This window comes from Girardinichthys multiradiatus, chromosome 3 (genome assembly GCF_021462225.1).
Source record: "Girardinichthys multiradiatus isolate DD_20200921_A chromosome 3, DD_fGirMul_XY1, whole genome shotgun sequence".
NCBI lineage: Eukaryota > Metazoa > Chordata > Actinopteri > Cyprinodontiformes > Goodeidae > Girardinichthys > Girardinichthys multiradiatus.
Window position 1 is genome coordinate 11683250 of NC_061796.1, and position 23223 is coordinate 11706472.

General features: G+C 42.2%; 1 protein-coding gene across 6 annotated transcripts in view; it reads left to right on the top strand.

Moving 5' to 3' along the window:
• cobl (cordon-bleu WH2 repeat protein) overlaps positions 1-23223 on the top strand; it is an 81511-nt gene that overhangs the window by 48817 nt on the left and 9471 nt on the right. For all 6 annotated transcript variants that reach the window (XM_047360654.1, XM_047360653.1, XM_047360658.1 and 3 more), the window contains 2 exons: positions 12468-13053; positions 21095-21392. In XM_047360654.1, the coding sequence (XP_047216610.1) occupies positions 12468-13053; positions 21095-21392 (884 nt within the window). The remainder of the gene's footprint in view (positions 1-12467; positions 13054-21094; positions 21393-23223) is intronic.

Genomic DNA, 23223 nt, shown 5'->3' on the forward strand with positions numbered 1-23223 from the left:
CTCCTGCTTCAGTAGCCTCTCTGCTCTGATTTCATACAGTCGGCATATAAACATAATTATCTTCACTTGTTGGTGAGAGGAAAGAAGGTAGGAATATCTGAAATGTCAGTCTGTTAGCAGGACCAGTTGAACAACAATGAAAATGGGTCAGCCGTGTGTCTCCTGAGCCATTTCTCCACCCTTTACCCCCACCCTCACCCCTTACTGACACACATTATTAAAACCTTTTTACATGAAACTTCTTACATCACACATTCACACCCCTATATCTTCGTCCTAAGAGTGACAAAGAAACGTCTGGCAGCTGTCTCCCTTTCAGGGTGTTTATGGCATTGGAGTCCTTCGTGTTTGCTGAGTTTGGCTGCTATTTTTACCTTTGACATGTACATGCGTTTGCACAAACTCATGCATTTGTGAATAAGCTCCTGCATGTAGACAAGCCCCAGCACATACAAATACAATGTCTAATAGATAGGCACAAACAGTTTACATTCCACCTAAGTGCTGTAATGCTGCCCTGTTAAAAAGACCCTTATCTGCAACTGGTGATTGGTAACTCACCCAGGTTTGAGCATCCATGTGTGGCCCTGTCTGTGCTCAAACATGGGGCACTTAGCCTCACAAACGAAAACGTGGAAGATTTAAAAGACATGCCAGTCTGTTCTGGTTAATTGTTTCACTTTTTCTTGTGTATTTTATTTACCTGAGCTTGCAAAAATATTCTTACCACCTGAAAATCCTCATGGCAGTGGAGGGAAAAAATGCATCATAATTTTATTGCAATGAGTGCGGATATATATATATATATATATATACATATATATATATATCCGCACTCATATACATACATACAGGGGTTGGACAATGAAACAGAAACACCTGTCATTTTAGTGTGGGAGGTTTCATGACTAAATTGGACCAGCCTGGTAGCCAGTCTTCATTGATTGCACATTGCACCAGTAAGAGCAGAGTGTGAAGGTTCAATTAGCAGGGTAAGAGCACAGTTTTGCTCAAAATATTGAAATGCACACAACATTATGGGTGACATACCAGAGTTCAAAAGAGGACAAATTGTTGGTGCACGTCTTGCTGGCGCATCTGTGACCAAGACAGCAAGTCTTTGTGATGTCAAGAGCCACAGTATCCAGGGTAATGTCAGCATACCACCAAGAAGGACGAACCACATCCAACAGGCTTAACTGTGGACGTAAGAGGAAGCTGTCTGAAAGGGATGTTTGGATGCTAACCCGGATTGTATCCAAAAAACATAAAACCATGGCTGCCTAAATCAAGGCAGAATTAAATGTGCACCTCAACTCTCCTGTTTCCACCAGAACTGTCCGTCGGGAGCTCCACAGGGTCAATATACACGGCCGGGCTGCTATAGCCAAACCTTTGGTCGCTCATGCCAACACCAAACGTTGGTTTCAATGGTGCAAGGAGCGCAAATCTTGGGCTGTGGACAATGTGAAACATGTATTGTTCTCTGATGAGTCCACCTTTACTGTTTTCCCCACATCCGGGAGAGTTACGGTGTGGAGAAGCTCCAAAGAAGCGTACCACCCAGACTGTTGCATGCCCAGAGTGAAGCATGGGGGTGGATCAGTGATGGTTTGGGCTGCCATATCATGGCATTCCCTTGGCCCAATACTTGTGCTAGATGGGCGCGTCACTGCCAAGGGCTACCGAACCATTCTTGAGGACCATGTGCATCCAATGGTTCAAACATTGTATCCTGAAGGCGGTGCCCTGTATCAGGATGACAATGCAGCAATACACACAGCAAGACTGGTGAAAGATTGGTTTGATGAACATGAAAGTGAAGTTGAACATCTCCCATGGCCTGCACAGTCACCAGATGTAAATATTATTGAGCCACTTTGGGGTGTTTTGGAGGAGCGAGTCAGGAAACGTTTTCCTCCACCAGTATCACGTAGTGACCTGCCTTCTATCCTGCAAGAAGAATGGCTTAAAATCCCTCTGACCACTGTGCAGGACTTGTACAGGTCCTTCTCAAAATATTAGCATATTGTGATAAAGTTCATTATTTTCCATAATGTCATGATGAAAATTTAACATTCATATATTTTAGATTCATTGCACACTAACTGAAATATTTCAGGTCTTTTATTGTCTTAATACGGATGATTTTGGCATACAGCTCATGAAAACCCAAAATTCCTATCTCACAAAATTAGCATATCATTAAAAGGGTATCTAAACGAGCTATGAACCTAATCATCTGAATCAACGAGTTAACTCTAAACACCTGCTAAAGATTCCTGAGGCCTTTAAAACTCCCAGCCTGGTTCATCACTCAAAACCCCAATCATGGGTAAGACTGCCGACCTGACTGCTGTCCAGAAGGCCACTATTGACACCCTCAAGCAAGAGGGTAAGACACAGAAAGAAATTTCTGAACGAATAGGCTGTTCCCAGAGTGCTGTATCAAGGCATCTCAGTTGGAAGTCTGTGGGAAGGAAAAAGTGTGGCAGAAAACGCTACACAACGAGAAGAGGTGACCGGACCCTGAGGAAGATTGTGGAGAAGGGCCGATTCCAGACCTTGGGGGACCTGCGGAAGCAGTGGACTGAGTCTGGAGTAGAAACATCCAGAGCCACCGTGCACAGGCGTGTGCAGGAAATGGGCTACAGGTGCTGCATTCCCCAGACCTGGGCTACAGGGAAGCAGCACTGGACTGTTGCTCAGTGATCCAAAGTACTTTTTTCGGATGAAAGCAAATTCTGCATGTCATTCGGAAATCAAGGTGCCAGAGTCTGGAGGAAGACTGGGGAGAAGGAAATGCCAAAATGCCAGAAGTCCAGTGTCAAGTACCCACAGTCAATGATGGTCTGGGTGCCGTGTCAGCTGCTGGTGTTGGTCCACTGTGTTTTATCAAGGGCAGGGTCAATGCAGCTATCAGGAGATTTTGGAGCACTTCATGCTTCCATCTGCTGAAACGTTTTATGGAGATGAAGATTTCATTTTTTAGCACGAACTGGCACCTGCTCACAGTGCCAAAACCACTGGTAAATGGTTTACTGACCATGGTATCACTGTGCTCAATTAGCCTGCCAACTCTCCTGACCTGAACCCCATAGAGAATCTGTGGGATATTGTGAAGAGAACGTTGAGAGACTCAAGACCCAACACTCTGGATGAGCTAAAGGCAGCTATCGAAGCATCCTGGGCCTCCATAAGACCTCAGCAGTGCCACAGGCTGATTGCCTCCATGCCACGCCGCATTGAAGCAGTCATTTCTGCAAAAGGATTCCCGACCAAGTATTGAGTGCATAACTGTACATGATTATTTGAAGGTTGACGTTTTTTGTATTAAAAACACTTTTCTTTTTTTGGTCGGATGAAATATGCTAATTTTGTGAGATAGGAATTTTGGGTTTTCATGAGCTGTATGTCAAAATCATCCGTATTAAGACAATAAAAGACCTGAAATATTTCAGTTAGTGTGCAATGAATCTAAAATATATGAATGTTAAATTTTCATCATGACATTATGGAAAATAATGAACTTTATCACAATATGCTAATATTTTGAGAAGGACCTGTATATGTCATTCCCAAGACGAATTGACACTGTATTGGCCGCAAAAGGAGGCCCTACACCATACTAATAAATTATTTTGGTCTAAAACCAGGTGTTTCAGTTTCATTGTCCAACCTCTGTATCTATACTTTCCAGCTCAAGCCAGAGTATCACTATGGTTATAAATCAGAGTGGGTATGCTTTTGCTTATCATGTGAAGCCTCTACATTTTCCTTTCATATTCATATGTCATATTTTCATATTCCTTTCATAGCCCTGACTTCACTGCAGTGCTGAGTTTTATTCTTTTGGGAGAACAAGCACACATACATAAATACACAGATGTGCACACACACAGACACACACATACAACATGGGCCTTCTCACGCATACACATTCATCTTACAAGGCAAGTCAATCATCCATTGCAGCTCAACTTTGGCCCATTTCCACGGCTGTGTTTGTGTTTATGTATATCTGAATACTGGGGTGGGAGAAAAGCAGGAGAACCGTGAAGAGAATGACAGCTAGTTGGGGGGGGGGGGGGGGGTGGCAGCATTTGGCTTTCTATATCATGCCATACACCGGGTTCACTGAGTTCATGTGTGAACCCTGTGTGCCTGCAGAAAGATAAGGTGGCCCAATCTCTTTTTTGCCCTGCTGAATGATGCAACCTTGTATGCAACTCTGGGCATGTTCTTTGTTGAGTTTCAGAGAGAACAAAAATAAAAGGCAAGAGCTATTAGCAAGATTTTTCAGATGAATAATATCTATACTTTTAAAGACTGTCTTACCACAATAACGCCAAATCTTCAAACTCTAGCTTCATAAAGAGAGCGAGATTTACTTGTAAAGAAGAGTCGGAACAGCTTCATCTCCCTGTAGAGTAAAACAGATCATTTGCAACTTGTTAGTTTGTCTGTCTCAAAGCCTTCGTCTTGCCCTACTTCTGTTTTTGTCCTTTTAGTTGTTTTCTACATGCGTTTAGATAAAAGAAACCCATTCTAAGCTTATATTTTTTTCAACACTGTGGTTAAGTTTGACTTTTTCTGTCAGTGATACAGATTTACAAATAGTTCATTAGAGTAACCTGTAATGTAACTATTGGTTGGATGTCACATTCTTTTAAACTTAGGACTATTTGGGTATGTAGTAAATCAAAACAAGTGTTGTTTGAAATATTAAGTAACGTTTGTTGTTTCTAAGATATAGCCTAAGAAATATCTCGGTGAAATGCACACACTGGTGTTCTGTTACAATACCACAGGATCAGGTTAAATGAATTGCTGGGAGAACTTAAATGTCTTCAGTTGAAAAGGAATGGTGCCACTCTAATGACTAAAAGACTCAGACCTCTGCCAGCACTCTACTCAATTTGATTACTTGGCTGTTAACTTGTTTTAGTACTGACAGACTGAATTTGCTGAATAATGTATGGTTAAAACATACGGAACCCGCGAGGGGACATGGGGGAATTTTTTTCTCTTGCGTCCCCACAAAATACTTTTGCGTTCGCTCGCAATACTTTTGCGTCCCCACACAATACTTTTGCGTTCGCTCGCAATACTTTTGCGTTCCCACGCAATACTTTTGCAGTCGCTTGCAATAGCTTTTGGGTTCCCACTTAGGAAGCAACACTGATTGACAATCAGTTTCACAGCTGTTGTGCAAATGAAATAGACAACAGGGGGAAATCTTTGGCGATTAGCAAGACACACTCAATAAAGGAGTGGTTCTACAGGTGGGACCACAGACCACTTCTCAGTACCGATGCTTTCTGACTGATGTTTTGGTCACTTTTGAATGTTGGTGGTGCTTTCACACTCGTGGTAGCATGAGACGGACTCTACAACCCACACAAGTGGCTCAGGTAGTGCAGCTCATCCAGGATGGCACATCAATGAGAGCTGTGGCAAGAAGGTTTGCTGTGTCTGTCAGCGTAGTGTCCAGAGCCTGGAGGCGCTACCAGGAGACAGGCCAGTACACCAGGAGACATGGAGGAGGCCGTAGGAGGGCAACAACCCAGCAGCAGGACCACTACCTCCACCTTTGTGTAAGGAGGAACAGGAGGAGCACTGCCAGAGCCCTGCAAAATGACCTCCAGCAGGCCACAAATGTGCATGTGTCTGCACAAACGGTTAGAATCCGACTCCATGAGGATGGTATGAGGGCCCAACGTCCACAAATGGGTGTTGTGCTCACAGCCCAACACCGTGCAGGACGCTTGGCATTTGCCAGAGAACACCAGGATTGGCAAATTTATCACTGGCGCCCAGTGCTCTTCACAGATGAAAGCAGGTTCACACTGAGCACATGTGACAGACGTGACAGAGTCTGGAGACACCGTGGAGAGCGATCTGCTGCCTGCAACATCCTTCAGCATGACCGGTTTGGCAGTGGGTCAGTGATGGTAACGGCCCTCCATGTGCTCGCCAGAGGTAGCCTGACTGCCATTACGTACCGAGATGAGATCCTCAGACCCCTTGTGAGACCATATGCTGGTGCAGTTGACCCTGGGTTCTTCCTAATGCAGGACAATGCTAGACCTCATGTGGCTGGAGTGTGTCAGCAGTTCCTGCAAGATGAAGACATTGAAACTATGGACTGGCCCGCCCGTTCCCAAGACCTGAATCTGATTCATATCTCGCTCTATCCACCAACGTCATGTTGCACCACAGACTGTCCAGGAGTTGGCGGATGCTTTAGTCCAGGTCTGGGAGGAGATCCCTCAGGAGACCATCCGCCGTCTCATCAGGATCTTGCCCAGGCGTTATAGGGAGGTCATACAGGCACGTGGAGGCCACACACAATACTGAGATTCATTTTGACTTGTTTTAAGGACATTACATCAAAGTTGGATCAGACTGTAGGATGTTTCTCCACTTTAATTTTGTGTGTGACTCCAAATCAAGGCCTCCATTGGTTAATAAATTTGATTTCCATTGATGATTTTTGTATGATTTTGTTGTCAGCACATTCAACTTTGTACAGAACAAAGTATTCAAAGAGAATATTTCATTCATTCAGATCTAGGATGTATTCTTTGAGCGTTCCCTTTATTTGTTTGAGCAGTGTATTTTACTGGGAGTTTTTATGGACCAACAAAATGTTTACAAAATACAGTCCAATTGCTCACCTTCAGGATGCTGCTGTCACATTCAGCATCTGATTTGTAAGTAGAGTGTCACTTTGTGTAATTTCACTTTAACACTGTTCTGTGAAGGCCTCAGAGGTCTGTTAGAGAACTGTATTAAATAAACAGAAAAAACAAATCCAGGCAAGGACAGCATTACGTAGAGAAGCAGCCCAAAATGCGCATGGTCTCTTTGGAGGTGCAGTAGAGATCCACACCCAGGTCAGGGAATCTGTTGACAAGATAGCTCTTAGTTATGTGCACCAAAAATCTAGCATTTGTGGACGAGTGGTAGAACGGAAGCCATTGTTGAAAGAAAGCTATTAGACTATTAAAGCTATTAAAGTTATCCACATGCCATGTAAGGCTGCAAAATATGTCCCAAACATGCATCGCGAAGAACAACCTGGACTGCAATAAATGTTAGCTAATATTTTAAGTGCCACCCTTACAGGCTCTCTATGCCTGTTATATATTTGTTAATACTTCATGTGTAATGCAGCATAAAAAGCTTTGGAAGGTAAAGGCCGTCATGAAGAAACTGCAACTAAATTAGTTCAACTCCAAAACAGCAGACGTCGGCCAGAAGTAACTTTTTCAATAAAATCTTGAGATAGAAATAATAAATGTTTTTTTCTCATAACTGGATTGACTACTCATTATCTGAGGTTTATGTCTACTATGAGTCAAAAGCAGAAAGTTGAGGACAAGTTCTCGCGTTATTCTCAAATATTACCTATGACATGTTTTCCTAATAGCATGCAGCCCTAATGTCTTGTAGTGGTACTTTGGTCTGATAACACAAAAATGTTGGCTTAAATGCAAAACTCAAATTACCAAATTAGTCCACCTATTTGTAATAGTAGTATAAATACAGGTGTTATGCAAAGTCCTCAGAGGTTTGTTAGAGAATTACTGCTAATTCTCCGCTAGGCCACACCCCTTTTTGGAGGTCTAAGAGGTCAAATTTATATAATTTATATAAACTCCACCAAGTTTTGTTTTTCTTAAATATATCGCAAGAGGAAACTTTAATCTTCACAAAACAATTTCCCACGGGTTTTGCACAAATACCTTTTAGTTTTGCAGCAACTTAAACACAGATGATGACATTTTAAGGTCCCTTAGACATTGCTGACTGTAAACAAAGCTGTACAAAAAGCACCTTTCTCTCTGCAGCACCCCCACATGTCTATGGAAGTAAAAGTAGGTCTACAAGTAGTCTCATTAGAATCAATCAGAATCAGACATTCAATTTATAACACTGAATTTTTATCCTGTGCAATTATGTATGTGATTTCTTTTTTTGTACTTGAAATTTGCCAAATTCGCCTGAAAAAATTCAAATGCAGAAATTCGTCTGCAAAAATTCACCTGCAAATGTGTTGACCTTGTGGTGACAAATGCCAAAGCAATCAGCACTAGATCGAGTCAAGCGGCTGATAATGCACCTGCGGCGCCATCACACAAGATGGCGCCGCAGATGGTCGCCTCGGCGTGTTGGTGCGCATTGTTTTGTTTTGTTTTTTGCTTTAAAACGGTCTTCTGTGATGGTACCCGGAGCTCTCTCACCAGAGAAGAACTCATGAACATCAGGGCTACTACACCAGAGGAGTTATTTCCAACATTTCTACCTACTGCTCTGGAATATTTGGACATTCTGGTCAAAGGTGCGCTCACCTTTGTTCACGCGGTGAAACGCCGGAAGAGAGGGAAACGGGCTGGGGTGCTGGTACGTCTTCGCCAGCGTGGACTACGAACACCGTTACCTGGAATATTTCTCTCTAACGTGCGCTCACTTCCCAACAAAATGGAGGAACTACAACTGTTGTTGGGGAAAAACAGGGACTTTTATTCATCGGCAGTTTTGTGCTTCACGGAGACGTGGCTGTGTGGATTAATACCGGACTCCGCGCTGCAGCTGGCAGGATTCCAGCTCTACAGAGCGGACAGAGACACGGAACTCTCCGGCAAAGCGAAAGGTGGAGGAATCTGTTTTTACCTCAACAGTGGTTGGTGCAACGACGTGACAGTGATTCAACAGCACTGTTCTCCAGACCTGGAATCCTTCATCATAAACTGTAAGCCTTTCTATTCCCCCCGTGAGTTCGCTTCGTTCATCCTGGTCGGTGTTTACATCCCGCCGCAAGCTAACGTGCAGGTCGCACAGCGCATGCTCGCCGACCAGATACTGAGTGTGGAGCGGACCAACCCGGACTCCTTAGTAATCGTCGCTGGTGACTTTAACAAAGGTAATCTGACCCACGAACTTCCCAAATATAGACAGTTTATAAAATGTCCGACCAGAGAGGACAACATTCTGGATCACTGTTACACCACCATCAGAGACGCTTATCACGCCGTCCCACGTGCTGCACTGGGCCAATCCGACCACATCATGGTCCACCTGATTCCTGCATACAGGCAGAAACTAAAGCTCTGCAAACCTGTTGTGAGGACGACAAGGAAGTGGAGCAGTGAGGCTGTGGAGAATCTCCAGGCGTGTTTAGGCTGTACAGACTGGGATGTGTTCAGGACTACTACCAACAGTCTGGACGAGTACACAGAGGCTGTGACTTCCTACATCAGCTTCTGTGAGGACAGCTGTGTACCATCATGCACCAGGGTGAGTTACAACAACGACAAACCCTGGTTCACAGCTAAACTCAGAAGGTTAAGACTGGATAAGGAAGAGGCCTTCAGGAGTGGGGACAAAGACATATACAGAGAGGCCAAGTACAAGTTTGGCAAGGCAGTGAAAGAGGCCAAACGACTGTACTCTGAGAAGCTCCAAATCCAGTTCTCAGCCAACGACTCTGCGTCTGTCTGGAAAGGGCTCAAGCAAATCACCAACTACAAGCCGAAAGCCCCCCACTCCATCAACGACCGACGCCTCGCCAACGACCTGAACGAGTTCTACTGCCGCTTTGAAAGACAAAGGGACAGTCCTGCAACCATCTCCCACGACGCCCCCCAACAGCTGCAGCCACAATCCACCACCCCCACCTCCCCAACCTCAAGAGGGGCCTTGGCACCTCCAACCCCCACCAGCCCCCTACCCACGCCGAGGACGGCTCTTTCCATCCAGGAGAGGGACGTCAACAAACTCTTCAGGAGACAGAACCCCCGGAAAGCTGCTGGTCCGGATTCTGTCTCACCAGCCAGCCTGAAGCACTGCGCTGATCAGCTGTCTCCAGTCTTCACAGACATTTTTAACACCTCACTGGAGACATGTCATGTGCCAGCCTGCTTCAAGTCCTCCACCATCGTCCCTGTTCCCAAGAAGCCAAGGACCACAGGGCTTAATGACTTCAGACCCGTCGCCCTGACCTCTGTGGTGATGAAGTCCTTTGAGCGCCTTGTGCTCTCACACCTCAAAGACATCACCGACCCCCTCCTTGACCCCCTGCAGTTTGCCTACAGAGCCAACAGGTCTGTAGATGATGCAGTCAACCTAGCCCTTCACTTCATCCTCCGGCACCTGGACTCCACAGGAACCTATGCCAGGATCCTGTTTGTGGATTTCAGCTCTGCCTTCAACACCATCGTCCCAGCTCTGCTCCAGGAGAAGCTCTCCCAGCTGAGTGTGCCCGACTCCACCTGCAGGTGGATCACTGACTTCCTGTCTGACAGGAAGCAGCGCGTGAGGCTGGGGAAGCACGTCTCTGACTCCCTGACCATCAGCACCGGTTCCCCCCAAGGCTGTGTTCTCTCTCCTCTGCTCTTCTCCCTGTACACCAACAGCTGCACCTCCAGTCACCAGTCTGTCAAGCTTCTGAAGTTTGCGGACGACACCACCCTGATCGGACTCATCTCTGATGGTGACGAGTCCGCGTACAGATGGGAAGTGGACCATCTGTTGGACTGGTGCAGCCAGAACAACCTTGAGCTCAACGCTCTAAAGACAGTGGAGATGGTTGTGAACTTCAGGCAGAACCCAGCCCCACCTGCCCCCATCACCCTCTGTGACTCCACAATTGACACTGTGGAATCTTTCCGCTTCCTGGGAACCATCATCTCCCAGGATCTCAAGTGGGAGCCAAACATCAGCTCCCTCATCAAGAAAGCCCAGCAGAGGATGTTCTTCCTGCGGCAGCTGAAGAAATTCAACCTGCCAAAGACTATGATGGTGCACTTCTACACAGCCATCATTGAGTCCATCCTCACCTCCTCCATCACCATCTGGTACGCCGCTGCTACAGCCAAGGATAAGGGCAGGCTGCAGCGTGTCATTCGGTCTGCTGAGAAGGTGATTGGCTGCAGTCTACTGTCGCTCCAGGAACTGTACACCTCCAGGACCCTGAAGCGGGCAGGGAAGATTCTGGCTGATCCCTCCCACCCCGGTCACAGACTCTTTGAGACTCTCCCCTCTGGCAGGAGGCTGCGGTCCATCCGGACCAAAACCTCACGCCACAAGAACAGTTTTTTCCCATCTGCCACCAGCCTGGTTAACAAAGCCCGGAAACCACCCTGACATTCCCCCTTTCCCCCACACCCCCCCTTTTTTTGCTGACAGGACACCTGTAACCTGTAACTCTATGCGTTACATTAACGCTCAGCTTGGACTCCTGCTTTACTTGCACAATGATCATCTGCACTGTTGTATTGCTCTTGCATCTTATACTGCTCTATATTTACTCTCACTCACTTAAAACTGTGCACTTATATTTATATTATATTGTAGATATGTTTGTACTGTTTAATTTGTACTGTATTGCACCGACTACGCCAAAACAAATTCCTTGTATGTCCAAAAACGTACTTGGCAATAAAGCTTTTCTGATTCTGATTCTGATTCTGATATTGGATGCCACCTGCCCAAAAAAATTTAAGAAGAGTCGAGTGGCTTGAGCCAATCAAATTACGCTCATTTGATCACATGACTCACCGGTTCGCTTCTGCGGAGGCTCTTCTTTTGACCCAGAAGGAAGTGACGAAGCTGAAGTTGGCTTCCAGTTGTAGCTTCACAGTTACAATAGTGGTTCCACTGGAAAAATATTATTTTATGTCTTACCTTTACACAGGTACCAAAGGTTTGCATGTAGGCCTTATAACTGTGGAAATATACTTGATTTATTTAAGGTATGTAATTTCAGGTGAAAATTGCTCTAAAACCCCTTAGGGCTTAACAGGTTAAAGAGCATCATCAAAACTGTTTGTCCTACATGCAAAATGCTGTCTGGGGCATAAACTACCAGTGCATATCACCCATGATAAAATATGGTGGTGGCTTCTTCATGCTGTGTGGATGCTTTTCTTTAGTGGAGATAGGAAAGTTGGTCTGAGTGGGTGGAAAGATGAAAGGAAGAAAACCCATGAAAGGCTGCAAAAGAAAATCCACTTACCGGCAGGACAACAGCTTTAACCAAACAGCTAGAACATATTCTTGTAAATATCTGACTTATAGAGTCCACTTCAGATGCTCTCCATCCAATCAGATTTTGAGCTCTTTTGCTATAAAAAATTGTAAAACTTCAGTCTTCAGATGCAAACCTGGTTAATACTTGGTCCAAAGGCCTTGGAGGTGTAATTGGAGTGAAGCAGCGAAAGGAGGTTCTACAAATTATTGACTCCAGGGGTCTAAAATAAAAGCACAACCCAGTTTTCAGATTTTTACGTTAAAAAGCAGGTTATGTACTTTGTCGGTCAAACTTCCCATAAAATACATGAAAGTTTGTTTATGTAGCAAAATGTGAAAAAATTAAAGTGTATGAATACTATTGCAAGGCACTGTATGGAACAAGATTTCACAGAAAATAACCTTCAAAATCTTTGTTTTTTTTCTGTCAGGTGGGCCCTTTTTCAGAAGGCCCAAGGAAAAGAAAGGCTCCACCTCCTCCACCCACCCCCTCTCCCCTTTCCCATGACTCTGATGATGCTTCAATACCTGCTGTTCCCATTTCCAATCCCCTCAGCAGTGTAATTCCCACCCCAGTCCCACGCACCAAGACGCCACAATCACCCACGTTTTCTGATTCCTCCGTGGTCATACAGGCAGCAAAAGCATTTCCTGGTGAAACAGTACCAGAGGCTCCACCCGTGCGTGATGCCACTCCACGCCTCAGTTCTCCGTCCCCCAGTTCTCCAACCCTGAGCAGCAGCACCACAGACAGCCTGACTGTGCAGGATTCCAGCTCTGAGCTCAGCCGCAGTCTTGACGACTCAGATGTTGACCTCGACCAGGCCAGTTCCCACTGCAGCACCAGTAGCACAGCCAGTGGCTCTGTGGAGGTCCAGTCCGCAACAAGTATGTCCAACACAGCGGCCACCCACCAAAACAAAAAGATGCATTCAGACAGCAGTTCCAAGTCAGACACTGAGTCGACGCTAAATCTGAAACTGGATGAAGCAGAAAACAACAGACACAGTGGAATGGGTAAATATCTTTGATGGCCCTAAATCACATTAAGAAGATAATACCAATCTAAATTGTTATATGTTGTTCTTTGTATTAAGACTAATGTTAAACTGTAAATTAAAGCTATATTTGAAGAAAGAAGATAACCAGAAGAAGAGCAAATTTCAAGTGGGGCTCACTAAACTTTTGACAGTGGTGGCAAAGACACCATTGGCAAAGTGAGGCAGCCCCAAGTTGCCTGTTTCCTACCTGTCTGCCCTGGAGAGCTGAACTGTCACACTGCAGCAACATCTGACTCTTTAACTGTCAGAGGTGACGCTGAGAGAAAGGAGGCTTGTATGCCTGTGTTTGTTTGATGGGAACTCATGAACTCTTGAATGTTTTTTTTTTTTTTTTTGACACAATCGAGTTCTTGTCTCTAACTTAGGTTTATCAGTCTCTCAAGCTTCATCTGTCACTGTTTTTACTCTTCCTTCTTTCTTTTTCCTTATCTGTCTTTCTTTCATATGCATGCAATCACACAGAATTTTGGAGAGCTGGGAGATCTGCAGGCAGATAAACCTATCACAGATTTAAACTACTTGACCTTTAGATGACCTTTTATTGACTTATATATATAACCCAGAATATGCTCAGTGGCAGAGTGAGATTGCAGTGGAGTGTGGGCATGTCTAAAAGGGGTAAAGATGAGAGAGGCATGGACATCAAAAAGGATGAGAAGAGGTGAGAGTGGCAGAAGTGTAGAAAACAGAGCGTGGGAAGGTTTTGACAGAAATGGTAGGGAAACGTGGCAGAAAAAGTGAGACTGGCAGAGTTTAAGGAGAAAAGCTCTGCTGGAAAAGCAGATTAAAGCAAGTCAAAGGTTGAAGTATGAGATGACTAGTTTTTGAAGCAGGAAATGAAAGGTAGTCATCAACATAATTACTGGTTCCAAATAAAACGTCTACCTCTTTCTGACAGTGCCAACTCTTTTGTTTTCCTGTGGTATTATTTCATTTATCATTTCATATATAAGAAAAGATAATCAAATGAAACTGTTTTTCTTTGTCTGGGTGACATCAATGAAGTTGTAATTTTTCAAGATGGAAATCAAATATCATTCGGTATGGGACCAGCACCTTTGACATATCTTAATGGCCAAGCAGGAGGAAGAGTTGCCTATAGCGCTATCAGACAAATATATATCTGCATTGTGTTTCAGTGGTTTAGGAAGATGCTCAGCATTTAGTAAATAATGCTGTGGCATTGCCATCCTAGTACACACAATTTGATCTCAATGTGATCTTTGAGCGAGGCTGTAAAGTTTCTTTTTTTGCTGGACATGTAAAAAGATTCCTTCACTTGAGCAACACAGTCCACACTACAGGGGTTGGACAATGAAACTGAAACACCTGATTTTAGACCACAATAATTTATTAGTATGGTGTAGGGCTGACATTTGGCATTGGCATGAGTGACCAAAGGTTTGGCTATAGCAGCCCGGCCGTGTATATCGACCCTGTGGAGCTCCTGACGGACAGTTCTGGTGGAAACAGGAGAGTTGAGGTGCACATTTAATTCTGCCGTGATTTGGGCAGCCGTGGTTTTATGTTTTTTGGATACAATCCGGGTTAGCACCCAAACATCCCTTTCAGACAGCTTCCTCTTGCGTCCACAGTTAATCCTGTTGGATGTGGTTCATCCTTCTTGGTGGTATGCTGACATTACCCTGGATACCGTGGCTCTTGATACATCACAAAGACTTGCTGTCTTGGTCACAGATGCGCCAGCAAGACGTGCACCAACAATTTGTCCTCTTTTGAACTCTGGTATGTCACCCATAATGTTGTGTGCATTTCAATATTTTGAGCAAAACTGTGCTCTTACCCTGCTAATTGAACCTTCACACTCTGCTCTTACTGGTGCAATGTGCCATCAATGAAGACTGGCTACCAGGCTGGTCCAATTTAGCCATGAAACCTCCCACACTAAAATGACAAGTGTTTCAGTTTCATTGTCCAACCCCTGTATATATACCAGTCATATGCACCAGCACACCCTGTGTAGATGCTCTGTCTGCACTGATAAAGGTGCAGACTGAGCATCTGAGCAGAATGAACACTGATACATAGCAAGGTAAGAAACAGTGATGGCAGATTTTGAAATCCGTTTGACTCTTTGGTCATCATTGCATGCCCATCATCCTGCATTCAGTCTTCATGGTAACTTGGTAATCAGCTGGCTCACTGGCCATTGGGCTTCAATAGTCCTTGCATTGCTGTTTGGGTTTTATCTAAGATATAGACATCTGAATCACGATATAAGTTTTTTCTGCAGGTGCGCTGTTTTGGAACTGCTTCTCTGCCTGCCAGCCAGCTGAATTTAGGGACATTGTTATTGAGTTGGGTCAGAAATAAAATTGTATTAGTTGCTAACGTACTTTCAGATGCAAATAATCCATCTTGTTATCCAAGGGGCTGAACATTAGTTGGATCTAGTTTCCTGCAGATCTGCTCTAAAGCGTGCTCACCTGATGTTTCTGCTGATCAGCCTCCCTCTCAAAGCACACCGCATTCTATGCATCTTCACTTGCTCAGCTCTCTTCCTCAACATTTGGTCTTGTAGATTCTTTACTATTATAAGCCAGATTTTACCCTTCATAAGTCTTTAAAGTTTTCCTATTTATTAAACAATTTTCCGACCAAAAACTACATTATATATCATGAAAAATTAAACATGCTTTTCCTGGCTGAAAAGTGGCCACCATTCTTGAATGCGGCCCATTTTACTGTGGTTTACTGTAGTGTATGCTGGTAACATATGTAGTGTATACACCTTTAGATTTGGCTTTGACTTACACTTGTTTTTTAGCACCCGTATATCTCTTTTGCCAAATTAGCAGGACGTTTTTTGTACCAAGTATGAGAGTAGTTTAGTCCCAAAATAAAAAGATAGGACTGATGCAATATTTCCTTTAAACTTGATGATATTAACACTTTGTATTCTGATTCATAACCTGTTAATGGACAAAATATAAGATTAGCATTTCTCCAAATGATCTAGTAAATATGTTTGCCTTTTGCCAGATTCTAATTAGTACACAAGACTGTCACTTTTTTAGGATTTATGGATTTTCTTGTGAACTTTGCATAATGCCAAACCTCAAGTTTCGAGAAGTATTGGTATCTGTTTCGCACAGTTTATTAGTTAGCTCCTCTATTCCCTGGCTCATCTGATATATACTCAGGTTTTTGTAGGATACAAAAAGTTTTTTTAACTGAATACAGCTTTAATTAAACCTGTTTGACCTGTTAATCATTGTTACCAAAGACAGGTTTACCCTGTTGTGAAATCCCACTGGAGTAATACTTGAATTTTTAGTGGGGCTGTATTTTCGTTCCACTGCTTTGACTAAACACAATCAGGACTTGTGCGTCTCTTTGGCACAGGGCTCTCTGACTGCAAAGTTCAGAAGATACTATAAGAGGAGCAACACAGATGTAAGACTCACTTAAATTAGACATTTCAAAGCACATTTAATTCCTGAAAGTTGGCTATAGTTTGCAATGCGAACTGACACACCAGATTCTTATCATCTTGTGCAATTGTAACCTTCTGTCAATCTGATATCTCTGTCAAAAAGAGCTAATTAAATACATGGACCACATGTGCAGTGACAGTGTTGGTAAGCTGAAAACATAAATTAATATAATGAAAAGAACAAATTTTACCTACAGCCAAGAAATGTCTCACTTTCCAATCTTTTTTTTTTTTACAGGCCTGAGGGCAACAATAATAAAACGTCATGTTTAAACCAGTTTTTCATTGAAGTGTGCCTTTGTTATATTATTATACAAGTCTCAGAGATTGTCTTCATTAACTCAAATACAGATCACATTAGTCTGCTGTCATATATCAGCTCACCCTAAGTTATAACAAAGCAGTCATCAAAGCAGTCTGTTACACCTTGAATGTTCTCTGTTTCAAAAGCTGAGTTTTTGCCTCTTAATTATTTCTTCCTGTTGGCTCATTTCTCAGTTAATGAAATGCCTGCGGTTTCTTCCCTCAATTTGATGAAATACAAATATTGTTGTGGCAGATATTTGAGGTTAAACAAATTTAAAGAGTTTAAGTTTGGTAATCATACCTGACTATTAACAGATTCCTCAATTTTTAATAATGATCATGAGCAGCACCCAGCCTCAATGGTGTTGTTCCACAAAGAAAGACAGTTTGACTAGTACTACCCAAACATTGTGTTTTCTTCCCAACCAGTTTCCTAGGCAGTCTTGAAAAATATGGGAAAAAGGTGTGTGGGAATTTCCAGACTTTTGTCATTGTCCCTTTATCAAACAGATCTGTCCGTCTGTTCATCAGTTCTTCCTTCATTTCTGCCATTGCTCCTCTTCCTTTCCGTCTTTTTCCCGGCTCCATAGTTGCAGTATCATCCATGCATGAATATTGCCCATACATTCATAATAAACCTTTGTATAAATTAGGTATATTGGGCTTTAAACAGTACACAAACATCATGTTTGAGTGTGGACAAGTATAGTGTTGATCTGAAAAATCTGCTGTCACCCTGTGACAAGACAGCTAAAACATGTTGCTTTTAGCTCTAACTTAAATGTTCCACCTTCTCTTCCCCTCCTCCAGGTGAACTTATAAACAGCATGGCCTCACAGGTTCACATTGAAGTGGAAGAAGCAGTTCCCATGTGTAGGTTCCACATGGTTTGTTGCTGTGCTCTCTTTGTAGTTCTGTTGTTTTTTGGGTTTTTTTCCAAGACGCTGCTCCCCTGAGATAAAAAATCATCTTTCTTTTGTCTCAGGCAGAATTTTTACCCAACTCGTTTACATGTGTGTTGATACAAATGTGTCCTGACACATTTTCCATTTCTTCTTTTATGATTGAGTGATGCTGGGCCCCCATGAGGCCGAGGTGCTTCATATCTATCAATGTCAATCTCTAAGCCATGTTGGTTCTTCAGGGTCCACTATGTCAGGTTGAGGTCAACACCAATCAGTTGAAGTGCCTTTTATGTTGCATTTAACCAGTAAGTCGGAGTATATTAGATGCATAATGGAGGAGATTGCTGGGTGATGCTGATCTGTATATGCAAGCCATCAATTGTTACTATACATGTTCTCAGCCTTACCATGCCAGATGACCAAAATATACTTTTCTATTCAATTTCTTTATTTGCCCTTTGTTGTTTTTCAACCATCTCAACTAATGTCCGACACACTCATCTCTAATCTGATCTGTTCTTTCCTTTGCTCCCCACCCCACTCCCTCTCTGTAGTGTACTGCTGTGGACCTGTGCTTCTGCGTACCAAACACTCCTGAAGTCTTTGGCTCAGCTCTGTCTTCACCTTGGCAACCCTCTGCCTTCATTTCATTTTTAGATTTTAAAGTCTGCCTCATTTCTTTTGGACTTTCCTTTATATCCTTCCAAAGCTTCTTCATATCTTTAGTTCAAAACATAGTTCAGTTTTACATCTGCAGCTTGTTTTAACTTAAGCTGTTACCACTTCACACAATTTAATTTGTTCATTTAAAAAAAATGAAGGTTTTGCTATTTTTTTCTTCTTTCTTAAACAAATTGTATGTATTATACATAATTTGCATGGTTTTACATTTAATGTTGACTGAGTATGAGTTTAGAGCTAAGGCTTGCTGATAGTGGACACTGAGAATGTGGTTTAAGGAGAGTGAGGCGAGGCTATCTGATACTGCAGATATATGTGGCAGCTGCAGATCAATAGGTGGACAGTGTGTCTTTGAGTACTTGGTGTAATGCATTGGCTTAGAAACCTAAAACCTGAATAAATGCTGTATTTGAGGCTAGCATAGGGGGTTGGAATATATATAAACATGTTTGTGTTTTGTTCATATGGGTTTCTGTGTTTTAGAGGAAGAGATGCACTGATTAGTCTTTTACTGAATGATACTGATTTTTTGTTTCCTTTTGATGTCTGACTTCGGCACAAATTTGGTGATAATTCAACTATTAGATGTAACAAACGCAGACCATAAAAGGACATATGTGCTTCATGTACCTTTAAAAGTGGTAGTTCTTAATCCAACAGAAAATGAAGCGATAAAGTAATCAGGGAAACTATTTATACAACACTTTTCACTGGTAAAACTCACAAAGTACTTTGCAGTGCAATAAAGTATAATACCAAAATACACTGCCACCAGAAAGGGTTAGCACATATTTAGTTTTCTGACATGTTGCTATGTTACACTCATCTTTAAAAAATCGGTGTAAAATCTGTATAAAAATGTAAACATTCAGGAATAATTGGCAGGGTGGTGCATGGTGTAAAGATAGCTCCTGAGCACCATATACAGAAGCTATGAGTCCTCGACGCAGCCATCCTCGACCCCTCCCCCCAACCTGGTTCTGATCTCTGAAAAACTGAAAACAAAGTACCTAAAACACCTTAAGTTTGCTGATGTGTTTATATTACAATTTGGATGCATTTATTGAGCAGGAAAAAGGAAAGGAAAAATTGATTTTGATTACTGGCCGTTCAATTGGTGCATCACTATTTATAAGGACAGCTTTAACAATATATCCCCCCAAATATATATACATAAGACAGCAATTATATGACAGCTTTTATCAAAGATATGTGTCACTGCCTCAATGTCGTGTATAAAAATAAGATAGTTTTGAGTTGTGCTGTAAATCTTTTCGAGGGAAAAAAAATAAAAAATCTTGCCTTAAGGAAAGTTTCCATGGAAACATTTTGTTTACAGCTATGAGACTATGCTGTTTGCTATATAGTTGGTTTTCCAAGTACCCTTCTGTGCCGTTATTCAACTATTGCTGTTATAACTGCTCAAAGCAATACTTGTGCAGTGTTTGGATGCAATTTCAAATAGTGATCTTTTGTGTCACATCTTATCAAGGGCTGTGCCAGTTTTTGAGGAATGTTACAAACTTGAAAGGAATCTCTAATTATGAAGATAATTAAACATCTGAAAACTGAACTGAGGCAGTTTGATTTTGATTTGGCTTCTTGCATGGATAGTCGTGGTCAGGTTGTGACTAATAGCATGTGTGTGTATATAGTTGATTGAAAGCTTGGGAGTGAAGATGTGTTTGGTTTATCTTTAACAGATGCATGTACTCAAGGTCTTTGCTGAGCTGGAGATTTGAGAACGCGGTGTGTCTATTTACTTATGTGTAAGCATGGATGGCAGTGAAGCACGGTGTGTGTGTTGTTTGTGTGTTATACCCTCTGTGTTTTGTGTGAACGTGTGCAGATTGTGGCTGCAACTGGTGTGATTCAGCAGTTGCTGGGAAGGAGCTGGGAGGACAGCTCTGTGAGTCATCACCACATCTCCTGGAACTGACTGTTCTCTGCTCACCATTCGGACGAGGCCTAGAGCTGACACTTCTAAAACACACTAAAATACTTGAGGTCACTGGTTGTTTTTTTTTGGACACAGTGCATGTCCAGAGTGGTGCTTAGCTCTTACTTACTCTGGTCACTAAAAACAAGGTCACTCACTGTTAAAATGTTAATTCTGCGTTCAGGCGTAACGGCAGAAAACCTGACAAACAGAACATTTATTTTTTTATTCACTTGACCTACAGTTCAATGAGATCAGTGGCACTCTAAATACATTTCCCAGAACCCACAGAACTGACCAGTGAATGAGTGTACTAAAGAGATTAGAGGGTATAAGGCAATACCACCCTTCCATTAAACCAAAAAGAGTGAAAGACTATGTTAAAAATGTAATGAAAAGTGTTTGTTGACAGTGAGTCAATCTGCACATGATACAAAATATTTTATTTAGAGATTGTGCCCTAAGCATGTTTAGTATATTTATCCTATGCTCTTTGGTTTGCATGTATGTGTGAGTGGAGTCAGGATAAATGTTAAAACTTATACCAGTAGGTCTTGTTTTCTGATGCTCTCCTTTTCTTTCTTAAGATTCACTCTGCATCTTGTACTTTTTTTTACACAGAACCTTTTTGTTTTTTACCATGGCTAACACTCTAAAATGGTTTGTAACACCTTATACTTACATATATGTTCTACCTATCCTCTTCCAGCTTGGCTTCATTCCGGGAAGACTTCATCCAGTATCCAGAAACAAGAAACCACTGTGCCTGAGGCGAAGAATATTTCGCTAGACAGCAGCAGTGTTCCCGAACAGGGTTCCACAACAGAAGGTGCGGCGGAGGGCGAGGACTCGGGCATTGTCAGTTCCCCATCTGACACCCAGACTATCTCCCCGGAAGGGAGTGTATCAGCAGATGGAATAAGCGGAGACAGATTAGAGGGAAAACACATCAGGGAGGCTTCAAGTGACAGTGATGAGGAAAATACCACCTGGGGAGAAAAAGACAGGTAAATAAAAATATGTTTTAAGTGAGGGGAGACCACATCGGACAACTAAAACAGCTCAAATCTCGGAACACCTCATTGCATGCCATGCAAATGCTACTTTTGGCTCTTTAAACTGTTGCCATGGTTTAGGTGTTAAAGAGAATACAGGGCAGCACCAACGCTTTTCTTGTATGAAACTCTCAAGAGTGGTTGTTTAATAAATGAAAACTTACAAACTGAAACCTGAAGGAAAACATGAAAGCAACCAGAAACCACAGGGAACAACAGGAGAATCCCATGAAGAGCTGCTGACCTCAGAGTTCAATTTGACTCTGAAGTCAGAGTTCGGAGCTGGAAATGATGCCACACCCAAGTTGAAAGTGTTCTAGTTGCTAACTGCTAGCACCGAAGTTGATAGGATCTCTCCCCATTTTATGTGTTCAAACACTAAAGAAACATTTTCACAAACACATATAGTGCTAATTAATAGCTAAGACGAGCAAATTCCACTAAATTCTATATGCGTAGCATCTATACTGGATGAAAAAACACGGTTTTTGCTCCGACTTTTCCAGTCGGAATTTTGACTTTAGAGGTAAGATCTGAGTATTTGGAGAATCAGATTTTTGATTACAAAGAGAACTCACCATTAAATACTGCGACAATGATTACCGCAGTGTGGAAGAGTTGAGTATAATAAACTCAATACATTGCCACTGTTGGAAGGATAATGACTGAAGGATCTGAGGGGAAAATGACTGGTGAAAACTACACCCATAGAGCAGAATAACCAACAATACCTTGACAGGGTAATACATTCTAAATACAGAGGTAACAGAACATGAAACATGAAATTAAAGTCCATCAATTCATGGCAGAGACACCCACTGAGAACAGAATGTATAAAGTATTTCCAGTCTATTATAACTTGTTTGTTATTTAGGTTGTGTAAAAATCAATAAAATACAATTCAATTACACTGCTATACTTATTTTATCCTTTTACAGTGTCTTTCCTTAGTAACAGACAGTTACTGTGACTGGAAATACTTGACGCGTTTTCTGTAGATTTCTGTAGATTTTCATGGTGGCGCTACTCCAATCCCCAACTTCTTTGTAAATAACACTGACTCAGTACAAATGTGATGGTGGTTTAAAGTTTCATAGAATAGCATTCATATAAATTGTTAGGAACTTTTTGAGATTGGAGTTGTTTTAAAAAGGGGCAAAATATCATGGCTCTGCTCAGACTAGCCAGCTTAGCAACTGAGGTCAAAAGCTGGATTTATACAAGACCCTGTCCACATTAATACTGATATTTAGTCCACACAGATGCAGAAATGTTTGCTGAAAAAGTAGTAAACTTAGTCAGTGGTTTATGTTTTTAGAAAAGTACTTAGAATCCTGTGATTTGTAATATACAAACATTATTTATTGCAAATTGTAATATTTGATTATTAAATAAAAGGGGAATTCCCCATTTGAGCCAGTTAATCACTAATAAAAAAAAAAATGTTTTGTCTGACACGTGAACTTGTACATTGTACTTTTTTCCAGAATTTTACTACAGTCCATTTTATAACCAAATACAGCTCCATCATATTGTACTTGAGTTATGGCCAAAGCTGGCTTGCTCAGCTGGGCTTTCATGGTTATGGTTTTAGGCCCATATTCAAAGGTCTTTTTGGAAAGAAAATTCTGCTCCAGATGTGTTTTATTTTATTTTTTTTACTTTTAGTGAAATATTTGTGGTAGCATGCCCAGACCAAGGATATTGAAATGATGCTCTTAAACAAAACAAAAAAAGAAGAAAGAAACGTTTTGAATCCAGGGTCTGGCCTGACTTTCGCTTC